Below are 14,776 nucleotides of genomic sequence, written 5' to 3'. Positions count from 1 at the left end.
CCACTACATATCGCTTTCCACCACCCACTGAATTCGCTGCCAAAGCCACCTTCTACCTCCATCAAACCCAAATTGACATAACCTCAGTGGCGGATCCAGGACCCCGGGGTCATGGGGTTCAAATTTTTCAAATGAGTACATCGATAAAAATTTGTCCATGACCTTCCTAAAATTAAAAACATATCAATACCATAATCAGAATTCTTAATATATCTCATGACCAATAATCAACAAATTATGTGCAAATGAAAAGGGGATATTTTAATAGGAAGTAGAATTAGAAAGATGGGATAATTTCAACACTGAAATGCTGAAGTACTGGATAGAGAAATACAGGAAATGCACAAATCCTTTTTTTTATAAGCCAATGAATTAAATTGAATAGAGTCCAAGGGGTACTCTAACCCATAGTACAATCAAACAGTAAAAAGAAAAGGCCAAAAAAACATGCTACTGCATCAAAACATACAACACCTAGACTAGTTCCTAGATAAACAAAGAGGGACCAGCCAAAAGCAAAACAAAGACTACCAGCTAGCAGCAGAGGATGGATTGTTACTACATAATTTTAGTACTACTTTGCTGTCAAGACATCCCTGTAGAAACAAGAGACTCTATCCACCAATCCTCTCAAATTGGAGCCAAACACAAAACCTGCCCAGATTAAGCACCAAAGACAAGACAAGAAGAGGGTTGCAGAAGCAGAAAATTGGTCCAAATTCACACTGCCAGCTCAGATTGATTCGAGACAAACCAGGGGACTAGAAGTCCATTCAAAAAGCGAATAGGTAAACCCTTTTACTTTAGCTTTGAGCCAACCCCAGGACATGTATTGAATCACTTCTAAGGCATTCGAAAAATCAGGTTCTTTCTCTATGAAGATCACATTATTTCTACCATTCAAAATGACCCAAATCGTAGCCAACCATATCAGACCTGCAACATTTTTTCTGTCCCTTCCTTCATACTGTCTCAGGAACTGGTTGAAGTGGGATGTACCTTCCTCATGTGATACAGGTTGGATACCAAGCCAGTGAGACACTTTTCCCATATTGTCCATGAGACAGCACAATTGAAGAAGAGGTGAGAAGTTGATTCAACAGCTTGGGAAAGCTTTAAAACTGAAAAGAATCCAGTTGAATGAAAATGATTTACAAATCCATTAAAAGTAACAAATCATGAGAAAGCATGGCATGCGGCTAGAAAAAGTAATCCTCATCATATTCCCTATCTAACCTACAAAGAAATTGAGAATTGCAGCTATTTAGCTTTTGTGATGCAACTAGAAATTTTTTACCAGGTGAAATTAAGCTGTTTTTGGTTTAATTTGCTTCACCCTTGAATAGAGGAAAACACCGGCAGGAGCTAAAGCAGTCCCCATGGCATTCACAGGAGAGACAGGTGTCTGGAAGAAGATAACAAAGCTCACAATGACCACCAAGTGGGTTACAGGTGATACCCTCTGCAATATCAAATAAGAAACTTGCTGATATGCATGGAAACAGAGTGCAGCTAGAAGAGATCTGATGTACAGTTGTTTGAAAGGAGCAGAAAAGGAACTTGAGTTAATCAAGCTTGAGAAAGGAGAAGAGAAAATAAATCAATTTAGGGAAATCAGCCATACCTAGGGTGAGGCGCGGCTGGACTGGTCTGGTGGACGGTGGTGGCGTGGTGGTGGTGCGCCGACGCCGTGCGGCCGTGCTTGATGATGACGGCCAGACCTAGGTGAGACTTGAGAGTGAGTGAGTCGTGAGAGAATGAGAGTCTGATCTGATGTGAGTGTGTGAGAGAGAGAAAGGAGAAAGGGTATGGGTGCAAATTTAAATTTTCAGGGGGTTCAAAAAAAAACAATATAGGGGGTAAGTAAGAATTCCTTTTTTTTCAGGGGGTTCAATTGACCCCTGACTTGTATGTGGGTCCGCCCCTGCATAACCTCCTTCAACATAAACTTCAGTTAGGGATATGTTCCACGGTTCCAGTGAAGGGTTTGTGTTTTGAATTGATTCTTCCGCTTCTTCTAAAGCCCCCTGCAATCTGCAATCAAGGATGTCGAGGCTCTTTGCTTTTCTATAAGTTTCGCTGGGACTCTCGGTGAGTATAGTTTCTTTTGTTTCCTTTCTTCTAACATTGTCTACGTTTTTTTTTTCCTTCCACCGCCATTCAATTTTCTGATATTTGTTGAAGGTTACTTGAGAAGTCAATTTCTGAAATGGGTCTATGGAGTGGACGCGATGGAGAGCGAACGATTGGGAGCAACAACGGAGAAGGGAAGCCAGACACCTAGAAACTTTGAAGAGTTTTGAGGCTCAACAGGTTAGTAGATTGGTTAATACGAATCTCTTTTATTTTATGTGATTTTTATGTGTTATTATTAGCAATCAGATTTTCTATTACATTATCTCTGACCATATGCAATTGTTATTGTAAACATCTCAGTTTATTGTAGTTTTGCTGCTTGAATAACTCATAAGTTAGTAGTCCAATACCCCAAATTTGGCGGTGGCAAGCAGAAGAAGAAGGTTTCCTTTTCTCTCTTTTTTTGGGTTCATTTTGTTCCTTGCTCCTTAATGTAATTATCATGATGGGGTAATCGGTTGGATTTGTCTTATTATCCATGATGGGTGCCATAGCTCACACAAATTCAACACAAACTCATTTTCTAAATCTTGAGAAATTGAAAATGAAAACTATTCTCAAACTAAACATGCCATTATTTCTTTGTTTTCAAAATAGGGGTCATTTACTTGACTATTTTCTTTAGAAACATTTTTTTTAAGCAAACACATTTCCATCTTTATTTTCATTTTTTAGTGAAAATGAAAACAACAAATTGGCAAACTAATCTAGGGATGACAACATAACCCAAACTCGTGGGTGCTCGCCCGAACCCGACCCTGTATTTGTTTGCAAAGAAGATATAAAAAGTTTTTTCTTAACAAAATCATATAAGTTGCATTTCGTTTTGTAAAAAAACTCTGTGCGTTAAGTTAGGTTAGGACGTGAGTTTGAGACTATAACGAGTTTGGGTAAACCCGAAACCCGTTTGATATGAGAGTTCGGGTTTGTGAAAGGCAAAACGCGAGTCCAACCCGATGTCATCCCTAAACCAAACACACCCTTAGCTTCTATTCTCTCATCATCTTTAATTTTTTTTTGATTTTTTTCTGGATGTACAAACCTACTTAAACCACCCAAGGTAACTGTGTACTGTATAACATGAATTTGAGCTAGTTGTCCCCTAGCGGCGGAAGGTGGCGGCTTGGTGGTTTGATTTTGTTTCACCCAACTAAAACCGACGTTTGAATCCAAACCCACCCGTTAGATAGTCCTACTACTGTAGAGATACGTTTCAGAAAAAAAATGCTCCTTTCACATGGCATGCACAAGTCTACCTTTTAAAAGAAATACTTTGCAATACATCCCTATATACTTTAATTTAGTGCAACTTTCCTTACTACATTATTTTCATCGAGCATATAATAAGGTCATTGTCACTTCATTTGTTGAACTACATTCTCCATTCTGACTTGTATGTACACATGACTCAGTTTGAAAGTTTTTCAAAATGAATCCAGGTTCTTTAGGCTCCTCCAACTCCATTTCACTCCCTAACATTAGAATCACAGAGGCCATAATAGGCCTATCATTTGGATTTTGTTGCACGCACAGTAGACTAACATGTAAGCAACGCATCACTTCTGATACAACACATGTGTCACTACCTATGTTTGAGTCCATCAACTCTAAAGCCCTGCCTTCTTTCCACAATCTCCATGCCTGAATCATAAGGGAAATTAACAATTGTTCAATTAAATAATTTTAACAATGCGAGCTAAAATATTTATTGAAGTACGACTTACTTGACCAACAAGATTAAGAGTGTCATCTATGTGGTAATATCCTCTATTTCTTTTGCCGCATAAAATCTCCAACAATAAAATGCCAAAGCTAAAAACATCAGATTTCACTGAAAAGATTCCATCAACAGCATATTCAGGTGCCATGTACCCACTACAATAAACCATGACAATCATTCACATATACAATCGACATTTTAATAATATATATGCATATATATATATATATATATATATATATATATATATATAAACAAATAAATAAATAAAATTATGTTCTTTCAATCTCAATCCGTGATTTTTCAATCGGTACCCTAGTGCTCACTGCCTCACTTCCAGAGAATAAAGAAGCTAAATTATGAGAGGTAATAAGAAATTAACTTACTAAGTTCCTATTATTCTTTTTGTGTTTCCTTCAATTTGGTCTCCTCCAAAAGTTCTAGCTGTTCCAAAATCTGATATTTTTGGATTCAAATTATCATCAAGTAAAACATTACTTGCTTTGAGATCTCTATGAATAATCCTCAGTCTAGAATCTTGGTGAAGATACATGAGCCCCCTAGCAATTCCACATATTATGTTGAACCGTAGAGGCCATTGTAGCATTTTACCCTTGGTAGCATCTGCTTTATTCAAATCAAACATGGTGTTGTTTAATAATTCATAAAACACTAGTGTGACAAAATTTTAGTTTTAAGATATTCCATACCAAAAATGAAGGAGTCTAGGCTACCATTAGCCATGTATTCATAAACTAACATTCGTTGTTCTCCTTGAACGCAGCAACCCAAAAGTTTTACAAGGTTTCGATGTTGAAGTTGTGCAATTAATTTTACTTCATTTATGAACTCATCCATCCCTTGTCCTGAGAAGATTGAAAGTTTCTTCACTGCAATTTCTTGACCATCTGCTAATTTTCCCTGTAAAATGACATTCATGAGTAGATTTCTTTATATAATATTTATGCATCTCTAGTAATTTTTGTCACATAATACCATCCATATGAATTACCTTATATACAGGTCCAAAACCACCTTCTCCAATCTTTTTGTTCATTGCAAAGCCATTAGTGGCTTTAGAAATTGTTCGTAGATCAAACAATGGGAGATCCAGATCATCCACATGACCTTGAGATCTCTCTGCAGAAAGGAAAAAACATGAAGAGGAAATCAAAATGGATTAAAATGAATGCTTGAGAAGTAAAAGAAAATATAAAATGTTTCTTATAAAGTGAAGTTAAGACTATGATATCATGTTAGGTAGGGTGGTTTAAGTAGAAACAAAATTCATATGCATATATCATTATATCCACCTTTCAAGCCTAATTGCTAAAGTGATAAATACATCAAGGTCAAGCTTCTTCTTGACAATTAACAGGATCTATATTTAACAGAAAATTATATAAAAAAATTGTAGTAATCAAGTAAGGAAAATTGTGAGAGAATTAATAAATTTACCAGCATTCTTCCTCCGAACTCTCCAGATGAAATAAATACACACTCCACAAATTAAAGCAATAATCGTGGTAGCAACTATAGTCCTCCTCTTCTTTTTGCGCCTGTCTTCACGCCCTTCTGTGTTCAATTTGATGAAAAATAGAAAAGTTAGATCAAAGAAATGAGCTTGAATCTTCAGACCTGAAATTCAGCCTATAAACACAATATCATGATCGACAGAAGCAAAAGTTAAAAAAGTTGCTGCTGTCCTCCACCATGATTTGATCTTTCTGTGATTTTCAAACGAGTTTCTCGGCACCAAATGATTTACCTAACATTGAACCTGACATCCGAATGTAAAGATCTTGGCCACCATTATCAAACTGCCTTATGTCAATCAGATCACCAAACCACAAGACACATCCACTACCTCCACCACTTATGTTTGAATTTGCATAAGCCATACAAGAACAATTATTCAAGCACTTCTCTCTGCATTTCTCAAGACCCATAGTTCTATTCAACCAAGTATGTGTAGTGTCCGGAACTTTCAGCCCTTCAAATTTAACAAATCCATCTTTCACTGTCCCATTGTTGCAGCTCAATGGTGTATCTCTCACACATCCTTCATTCCAATCCGATGTTGTCCATGCTTGTGGTGACTTCGGACTAAACCCCTTGAAACATTGGCACACTTGTCCCCTTGTAATCATGCAATTCCCATAAGCTCCACATAGACCATAAGTGTCACAATAGTCCTTAGGGAGTGAAATATAAGTCCTCCAATTTTGATTCTCATCATTCCACACATTGTGAAAAACAGTTGTTTGACTTTGATTCAGCAGCATAATTGAGATGACAGATTTGTTCTTGAGGCTGAACGAGTAGAACATTTCATTTTCATCACTGACAAGGTCGTAATTCATGAAGGAGTTAGATTCTTGTTCTGGTATTCCACTAATATGTTGTCCATTCCATGGTCCTAACCTGTAGTGTTTCTCTGTTCCCTTCATCATGTAATATTCAGGATAATTATGCAATACTAAACTCCATGTAACATCACCTGGTGATGGATCTTGTGAACTCTTCCATGATGTCAATTTCCAATCATGTCCCAATTTGAAGCTTCTTCCCAATTTCATCCCTGGCAGCAATGTGTCTGATGGGTAGTCAAAGCTCTGCCACAAATACCCTTCTTGGTCATTTCTCACCACAAGATTGCCACTGTCCAATAGAACAACCACTAGATTATCATTCAGTTCTTGCTTTTGAATGTTTGTGTGCCAAAAAACAGTGCCGTTTTGGGTGAGGACGAGGTTGCCTGTGCTGTTCAATGTTAACATGATGCCATCAGAGCCGATGATTGGTTGGACCCTATTTGCGACCCAAACGACTTGTCGAATAGGGATGTTCTTGAACCAGATACCGAGGTATGTTTTATTAGACATGTCGGGATTGAAGAAACCAAGTTCAAACCATCCATTTTGGGACACCAAGGTTTTGTTATAGGTGATGGATTGTGACAAATGAATGGTGTCTGATCCTATGCAAACTTTGAGAGAGGCAAGTAGTATAAAGATGAAAGTAAGAATTTCCATTGAAGTGTGATATAGACTATTATAGTACTACTCTAGCTGCTATTAGGATACAGACATAGAGATGTGAATCAAAGCTATATGTATCTATCAAAATATTTGATGAGTGCCAAGAGCAAGAAACAACAAACGTTGTTGTGCGCTCATTTCAAGACATGACGTTTTGCTTTTGTTTGTTTGACACTTCAATCCGACTTTGGATGATTCGCATGCATTGACATTTGGGAGCAAAATTGACTGTTTCATGAACTTGTTTCTAATATTTGGTGTATCATGGAATAAAAATTAAAAAAGAGAGGCTGATCCGTCAAGAAATTGAAGATTTGGCCTATTTGACATGACATCTCACCTGCTCTGGTTATCCACTAATTCATGTGACGAGTATCTTATAATTAAATAAACGCTAATGGAGTTTCTAGAGAAAAACTTTTGCTAATTGAAGCACCACTTTGAATCGTCAAACCATCAAATGCAACAAAATAATGGGTAGAATCTCTTAGAGCTGACCAAATCATAAGTGTTGGGTCCGAGATGGGTGTGTTTTCCTCCCACCATAACAGGGCTAGTGATTGAACCAGGCCCAGGCTCTTTTTGGGCCCATTATTAGTAACAAGACTCCCCTCATTCGCAGTCTTGTTCTTACTCCCCTTTGAAGTGGGTCCCTCTTCATGAGTGTGATTTTGACTTTTGTCCATTGAAATGGGTGACTCAGTGGGGGTGGTTTCAGGACTAATTGAAAGGAAAATGTTTTATTCACACCTCATTTTGAGGTGGAAGGAGGTGGAGGAGGAGAGAGATAGAAAGAAAAAAAAAGTAAGTGAGAGAAAGTATGAGATGTGATAGATGATAAAAGGAGAGAGGTAGAAACAAAAATAGGTGGAAATGAAGTGTTTAAAAGATGAGGTGTGTATATATCATTACTCGTTAGCCTGTTATAGATTGTGCTGTTAGAAATTGCAATCAAATGTTTTGGCTAAAGAACTCTGAATCGGAAGTAGGGTTTATGTGGAAGTTAGGAAAGGAACTGGGGTGTCAAGTAATGGTGATGAGGAGGAAGTGATTAGAAAAGTTGTGGAAATGGAGAAGAGAGATTGGGAAAAAAAAGGAAGCCCTGTGAAGATGTGAGGACTAGAGGGATGGACAAAATAACCCTTAGGGATGGACAAAATAACCCTTAGGGATGGACAAAATAACCCTTTTTTTGTTATATTAGGCAAATGTTAGTGGTTGGTTGTTAGTAAGTTAGAAAATTCGTTCAAAGTTCCCTTCCAAGATTCGAACCCTATACCTTCTCCTCCCCACCCTTACATCCCCTAGCTCTTACCACAAAATAACCCATGTTAATTCTCAATTTTAATGTGAGAGGCTTGTGGAGCATGGTCAAAAGATGTGCCTTGCGGCCGGCGGGAGATGCTAACAAAGGAGAAGGTGGAAATGCTATTATTGTAGGAGATGAAACTATCCATGGTGGATATAAGAGTGTGTACACAAATATGGGGGATGAAAGTTGTGATTAGCGGTGGAGCCCTGCTATCGATAGAGCAGGGTGATTATTGTGTGTATGGAGCAAGGAGGTCTTCAAAGCTTAGGATAGTGTTGTAGGCTCAGGGTTCATTATTATTAGAGGTGGTTGGGGACCCCAAAATCTTCAATGCGAATAGTGAATGCCATATGCACCATGAAATCTGAAGGAGAAGCGAAGACTACGGGGTCTGGCCATCTGTCGGAGAAAAAAACGATTGGCTCTCTACCCCCATTTTATGAAAAATGGAGAAAACACAAATTTTGAACTCCTAATAATTTTATTGAATATTAAGATATTCTTCTAGATATTTAAAAATTCTTTATCGGGGAGTGGCGGGGCGTTTCAATGCAGTAAGGAATTCATAGGAAAGAAAAGGTATGATGAATGGATGCATCTACGGGGAAAGGGAATCTAAGGACTTCAATGCTTTTATCTATGACCTGGAATTGTTTGATATTCTGCTGTTACGAAGATGATTCACATGGTATCACCCTCGTGGAAAGGCTACGAGCAGACTCGATTGGTTCATGGTATCCTAGGAATGGTGGTCGGCTTGGCTTGACTGTGTCCAATTTGTACTATATAGGGAGTTCTCATATATCTGCCCTCTATTGCTAAGGTGCATTGTTATCACTAGGTTCGTAAGCCATTTAGAATTCTTAAATGTTGGCAGGATGATCCTAGATTCGAACGGTTTGTGGAAGAGACATGGAATGACATTCAGATTGACGGGTGAGGAGCGTATGTACTCTAGAAGAAATTCAAATCACTGAAATCTAGCCTCAGTGTATGGAATAAGGATTGATGGTTAGCTACATTTTGTTTCCAGAATATTTCAAAGTCAATCAGCCACTTAATTCAGTCTACCAACATTTTGGAAGCTAAAAGGAAGATTTTTGGCAGCCAATAAGCTTTTGGTAGGAATTTAGTATAACTTTAGTAGAACCTTCTGGGAAAATTTTGGCAGCTAAAACACATGTTTCTTATTCTGTCACGACGCTTTTAATAATAAGCGCTTTAGTACCTGTCTGTTAATGGTTAAAGTGTTATTTTATAAAACCTTAAAGACCTTCAAACGTCTATTACAACGGCTTGATTTAAAGCGTTTCAGTAGCGCTTTAAAATACCCAATTAAAGTTCATGTTTTGGTCTAGGGAAAGAGGTTTATATCATTCCACAATATTCAGTAATCAACATACACTATAGAGTCACAATCTGACTTATATAGCCTACTAGAGTAACTAACCTCTAACTGGCTCTCTAATAGAAAAGCATGTTGTTCTTGCATGAACATGGAGGTCCTAGATCTAGGGTTTTGTGCAGTCATTGTTGAGCTCAAGAGAGAACCTGATTTATTGTGAATGAGATCTTGCCTTTTATAGAGGGGCAAAGACCACATAACCCTAAGTCTATTACAAAATGGGCCTTACAACAACTTAATGGACTTTTAATCAAGACTAGCCCAACTCGCTAGGATTCTGTTTAAGTCCTAAGAGTTGGAACCGCCTTGGACGCTGGTTCCTTCCTATGCAGGTCAAGCCGCCCAACTCAGGGTGAGACTGATCCACATGTCTATTACAAACCTGGCAATTTTTTTATTGATTTTCCAACGACCAATGTTTTCAACACATTAATCGAACCATCATTAAAAGAAATTAGTAATAAAATACATAGAGAAGTGAACAATGAAGAAAAACAAGGAAATGTGAAGTTTAACACTAACTAAATGAGAACGAAAGCTGCCAATATGTGAGGTTGAAGGGAAAAGCTAAATCAAAATGTTTTTGATCAAAGAAAGGATGGGAATTCCATAGAGGATCGAAGCATAAACCTAATTTGTTTTTTGAAAACCTAGTAGTTTAGGGCTTGTTTGATTTCTGTTTTTAAAAACAGTTTTCTGTTTTATAAAATTTAAAAATAAAAAAACTTGTTTGATAAAGTTGTTTTCTCAAAATTAATTTAAAAATTGTTTCCTATTTTTTTGTTTTTAAAACAGAAAAATCAGAACAGAAAAAAATTGTTTTTGTTTTTTAGTTTTGAATTATTGTTCTGGAAACATAGAAAACACGGAGAACATGTTGTTTTTTGCATCTCTCAATAATGGCACATTCGTAATTATCACGAACTAGAAAATATGGTTTCTACACAACATAACACAGAACACGTTGATCATTCTGCCAAATTTCAGAACGCTTCTTCTTCTCAGTGTGGGTTGCGGCTTGAAATCTACCTCTCTCTTGCTCAAGGTAAATTTTCTCCTCCTCTTCTTTTCCCTCTCTTGCCAATGATCTGCTCCTCTTCTTCTCTTATTATTCATTCAGTGAAGTTAACATGATGGTGAACTAAATTCGTTTTCGCTTATATAATTCTTGAATTGACTGAGAAATGTTTTTCACGTTTGTTTTTTGCTTTACTCTTCTTTCTGATTCGTTTTCGTTTCTTTGAAATTTAGCAAGAGAGGTAGGTAGGTTTTTAATTATTCATCCAAGAATCGTCAGTTTGCATTGATCTTATACAATTAATCTTGCTTGCATTACTGAGATACTCTTTCCACAATGCCATATGTTTTCCTGTATCTTAACTGCATTCTTGAATCATTAGCATTTTTCCTGAACTTCTAGTTATAAGTAGAGCTAATGGATAAGGAACGGGCTAGACAGGCGCGAATGAGAAGAATGATTATAATGAAAAACAATAGATGCAATAGAAAAACCACTTCAATACAAGGTAGTGTTTAATTGAATAAAAATTGCTTTTAAAATTCAATAGTGCAAGTTAAGTTAACATTTTATTAAACATTTATTTGTTTTTCAGTTGATGAAAATACAACACCGTTGCACAAGGATCCGTTGCGAATCCCCTTGAATTACAATGATGAAGCTTTGAAATATACGGAGTTCCGCCAGGGATCAAAGCCCATGAGGTCTCCACTGGCATCTTTGGATTCAGGTATGAGATCAAGTTAGTACAAATCTGAATAGCTTTATTTTATGTTTTGATCACATTAGTGATGAATAGAATTTGAATATCTATAGTAACTCCATTCGAGGCTTCAACAACAATAAGTAGACAATCAGGTGCTCAATTCAAGAACTGCATATAATATATAATGATGATGATTTGGGGTATTCAAAGATGATTTGCCCTTTGTTTTTTGAACCGATAATATGAGAACGAAGAAGGCACAAGTATTGCTTCCAGGTGCAGTGAATTACCAATTGCATAATGACAAAATTCAACTTGCAGAAGTCTGGTTTGAGTGTCATCTATTGCTGTGAATTATAAAGGGTGCTTATTTGATTTGAATTTTGACTTTCTTTCTTTTCCTAAGTCCTTTGGGATAGTTAGTTTGTAATGGTATCTACTATTAATTGGGGCTGTTAGGTAAGAAACACACGTCAGTTAGTAATTCCTCTTTTGAGTATCTGTATGCTATTCTTAGTAATGGCACTTGACCCATCATGAATATAATGTTCATTTGATATTGCAAAAAAAAAGTAGACAATCATAAATAAAGCTTGTCGTATTGTGAAAAGTGTTGACATGATTTTTTATTTTTTCTGCAGTGCAAAATATCATTGCAGGAGGTTCATCTACTCAACAAAGTTCTTTATCAAACATTCAGACAAAGACAACTTATCAAAAAATAAGAAAAAGAAAAGGTTTGTATTACGTCGACTTTTCGTCATAAGAATAAAGGTAGTTTACTGCATGCTTGAAAGATCCTATTATAATTGATTTAAGAGTCTAGATCAATTTTCAATTCTAAATCAAAATATGTGTTTGCTTTCCTTTTTCTACTATTATAATCTGCTTATTTAATATATGTCAAGGATATAAACATGTTTAACTCCATTTTTATATGTCAAGGATAGAAGCATCTTAACAAGTTTAAAATTCCATAGTAGGAATTTGGCAGCTTGCTTCTTTTATTGAGTTTCATTTTAGTAATCACTTCATACTTGAAAGCATGAGTCTTTGTTATCTCCAATCACTTTCAATTGAAACATAATTTTAACATTGCAGATCCATGTAGTGAAGTTTCACCATTGTCAGTATTGAACACTAATATTCAAATTCCTTCCCCATGAGTAAATAATGTTTGTTATTTTCCAGGTCTAAAATCTTAACCCTACTTTTCTATAATCTTAATTGCTTCAAGAATCTTCATACATCTTTTTCAATCCTTTTTAGGCCCTATTGGACAAAGAAATAATGTTTTTGCGACCTATAAGGCCCAAGTTGCGTCTTATGCAAGATTGAGAAGGAAAGCTATCATGAAGAACAAATCTAAAATGAATAATCACGCACAAGGTTGTATATTAATATTAGTTTTATCAACTAATCCAATATAAAAGTATGATATTTTTGATAACTTTGTGTTGTCACTGAGTTTGCAGACGTTGATCAAGTTTTTTTTAACTCCAGATGCATTTCCGAGCTTTTCCCAAATCGAATATATGTATGCTAGCCCAACTCAAAATACACCGTGGAGTGTATTAACCTATTGTTATCCTTTAGGTAATTTATGCATTGTATTAAAATGTTTAAATTAAATAGTGAAATTGTTCTCCATAAATTATTCAACTTAATTTCAACAATTTTAATATGCTTACACATGTAGGTATGCATACAGGCAGTAGTTCAAATCTGTCCAATACAGATAACGGTTCATCACATGGAGTTGGTAAACTAAACTTCATTTTTCAACATGGCATAATATATGACATTTATGTCAATATCACTTTCACATTCTCAACCATTATTTTTAATTGTAGAGGATCATCTACACAACCACAACAAAGTTCCATTTCAGATCAAAGTACCATACTCACATCATCAGTTGGAACTAGCACCTCACGTAGATGTCAAAGGAAAAGTATCTTGAGAATTCCTTCTACTATTATTGAACAAGTTTCAAGAAGGACTTTCGGCTTAAATTCAGAAGACATGGAGCAAGGTGAGACGAGTACATTACCTGATAACCAAACTACAGAAAGGCATTCACAATTGTATGCAAAGGCTGAAACGACAGGTAAACTTCTTACATTGTATGGTACTTTAATAATACCCTTTCATTGCAGTCAGCTAATTTTAAGAAAGTTTGTACTGCAGAGGTGTTTTATTTGGGGGATGCATCTTATGTATGCTCTAATTGCCAATCTATTATGTGGAATGAAGAGAGGGCAGTTGATAAGTGCAAATTTTACCTAGTTTTCCATTGTTATTAAGGCACTTATCTATGTGATTTATGGAAAATTTATATCAAAGTTACTCTCTGTTGCTAAGAATTTATAGATTAGTGAATTTTAGCTAGAAAGTGTTTAAAATGTAATTCCAATCTCAACTTTTGTTGTAGGAATGATGATTTAAGGAACAAATGCAAGAAACCAAGGATTTTGAAGATTTTGCGTCAAAAGAGCTCAGCTTATTCCAAAAGGTGCTCAGCTGATTTATGGTGGAATGGTTCTGTCTTAAAAGAGCTGAGCTGATTTTGAAGGTGCTCAGCTGATTTTTAGTGGAATGGTTCTGTCTTAAAAGAGCTGAGCTGATTTTGAAGGTGCTCAACTGATTTTTAGTGGAATGATTCTGTCCTAAAAGAGCTGAGCTGATTTTAAGAGTGCTCGGCTGGTCTGAGGCGGTTTGGAGACAAAACCCATAAGTGAAGGTAAACAAATTCAGCTCAGCGCATGGGAAAAAGAGCTGAGCGCCCTGTGTCACGAATTTCATATAAAAAGGCCAAAATCCCATCAGAAAGAGAACTAACTGACAGAACCAGAGAAAACCCACAAAGGAAGAAAGAAAGAAAAGGGAGATTGAGAACTTTCGCACCCTCCGTCGAGCTGGGGACACGCCGACGACGGCACGGATCATCTCCATCTTCTCTATTCTCTTGTAAGCTTTAAGCTTCCATGAAAATGAATAGCTAAACCTCTTTGTATTGGGATTGGATGTAGTCTTTTATCTTGAATGTATCCAACTTGAATCTCATCTATAAATTTCTATTCCTATGTGTTGATTTCAATGATTTTGTCTTGTTCTTCATGCTAGTTTTAGATTGATCAACTAAAGCTTGATTTTGGATTTGATTGAATGGTGGGAACTATTCCTTTGATTATGAAATAGATAAGATCATCTAGTGAGCTTCACTTTTAGGAATGAAATTGAAATCCATTAGTCAAGAAGCATCTAAGCTTAAAGCAACTTGTTTTCTAATTTACTCAAGGAATTGATTATTGGAAAGTGAGGTGATAATCCTTTTTATGAGGGAACTGTGAAAAGGATAAGAAATGATGTGATGGAATCCAACGTAGGAAGTGACTTATATGTGAAGTCATAAGGATACTGAAAAGTTAATCGGCG

At 36.3% G+C, this 14,776-nt stretch overlaps 2 protein-coding genes and 1 long non-coding RNA gene across 11 annotated transcripts; 1 reads left to right on the top strand and 2 right to left on the bottom strand.

Annotated features, from left to right (window-relative positions):
* Nucleotides 1-340: 340 nt before the first annotated feature.
* Nucleotides 341-1,831, bottom strand: LOC130743158 (uncharacterized). The gene is made up of 3 exons (XR_009021372.1): nt 1,625-1,831; nt 1,298-1,462; nt 341-1,121 (listed from the first exon to the last, which is right to left on the bottom strand). It is a non-coding gene; the product is annotated as an uncharacterized LOC130743158 (long non-coding RNA).
* A 94-nt stretch (nt 1,832-1,925) lies between these two features.
* Nucleotides 1,926-14,438, top strand: LOC130743154 (uncharacterized). Of its 6 annotated transcripts, none has more exons than XM_057595282.1 (10): nt 1,926-2,091; nt 2,198-2,313; nt 10,602-10,659; nt 11,228-11,362; nt 11,980-12,075; nt 12,608-12,727; nt 12,842-12,934; nt 13,038-13,100; nt 13,192-13,448; nt 13,773-14,438. In XM_057595282.1, exons 2-9 carry the CDS (start codon nt 2,218-2,220, stop codon nt 13,299-13,301), a joined length of 771 nt encoding a protein of 256 aa, XP_057451265.1. In that variant the 5' UTR covers nt 1,926-2,091; nt 2,198-2,217; the 3' UTR covers nt 13,302-13,448; nt 13,773-14,438. The 6 variants fall into 6 exon arrangements, with proteins under 6 accessions (XP_057451265.1, XP_057451263.1, XP_057451264.1 ...); XM_057595280.1 differs by having other exon boundaries at nt 2,185-2,313; XM_057595281.1 differs by lacking the exon at nt 13,773-14,438 and adding an exon at nt 13,529-13,754 and having other exon boundaries at nt 2,185-2,313.
* LOC130743153 (G-type lectin S-receptor-like serine/threonine-protein kinase At4g27290) lies at nt 3,375-7,049 on the bottom strand. Of its 4 annotated transcripts, none has more exons than XM_057595279.1 (7): nt 5,625-7,044; nt 5,315-5,428; nt 4,869-4,996; nt 4,567-4,777; nt 4,243-4,483; nt 3,861-4,011; nt 3,375-3,777 (listed from the first exon to the last, which is right to left on the bottom strand). In XM_057595279.1, exons 1-7 carry the CDS (start codon nt 6,889-6,891, stop codon nt 3,466-3,468), a joined length of 2,424 nt encoding a protein of 807 aa, XP_057451262.1. In that variant the 5' UTR covers nt 6,892-7,044; the 3' UTR covers nt 3,375-3,465. The 4 variants fall into 4 exon arrangements, 3 of the variants coding, with proteins under 3 accessions (XP_057451262.1, XP_057451260.1, XP_057451261.1); XM_057595277.1 differs by having other exon boundaries at nt 5,315-5,431; nt 5,625-7,043; XM_057595278.1 differs by having other exon boundaries at nt 4,243-4,480; nt 5,315-5,431; nt 5,625-7,042.
* Nucleotides 14,439-14,776: the final 338 nt, after the last annotated feature.

The sequence above is a fragment of the Lotus japonicus genome, chromosome 3 (assembly GCF_012489685.1).
Source record: "Lotus japonicus ecotype B-129 chromosome 3, LjGifu_v1.2".
Lineage (NCBI taxonomy): Eukaryota > Viridiplantae > Streptophyta > Magnoliopsida > Fabales > Fabaceae > Lotus > Lotus japonicus.
Note: the sequence above shows the minus strand (reverse complement) of the source record. Positions and strands in the feature narration are given on the sequence as shown.

Coding starts and splice junctions, on each gene's coding strand:
- LOC130743153 (XM_057595277.1), bottom strand. CDS start 6,891: ATGGAAATTCTTACTTTCATCTTTATACTACTTGCCTCTCTCAAAGTT. Junction 5,432..5,624: donor GATGTCAGGTTCAATGTTAG/GTAAATCATTTG, acceptor AATTGAACACAG/AAGGGCGTGAAGACAGGCGC. Junction 4,012..4,242: donor AAAAGAATAATAGGAACTTA/GTAAGTTAATTT, acceptor GGTTTATTGTAG/TGGGTACATGGCACCTGAAT.
- LOC130743154 (XM_057595282.1), top strand. CDS start 2,218: ATGGAGTGGACGCGATGGAGAGCGAACGATTGGGAGCAACAACGGAGA. Junction 12,728..12,841: donor AATGAATAATCACGCACAAG/GTTGTATATTAA, acceptor TTTTAACTCCAG/ATGCATTTCCGAGCTTTTCC. Junction 13,101..13,191: donor CGGTTCATCACATGGAGTTG/GTAAACTAAACT, acceptor TTTTAATTGTAG/AGGATCATCTACACAACCAC.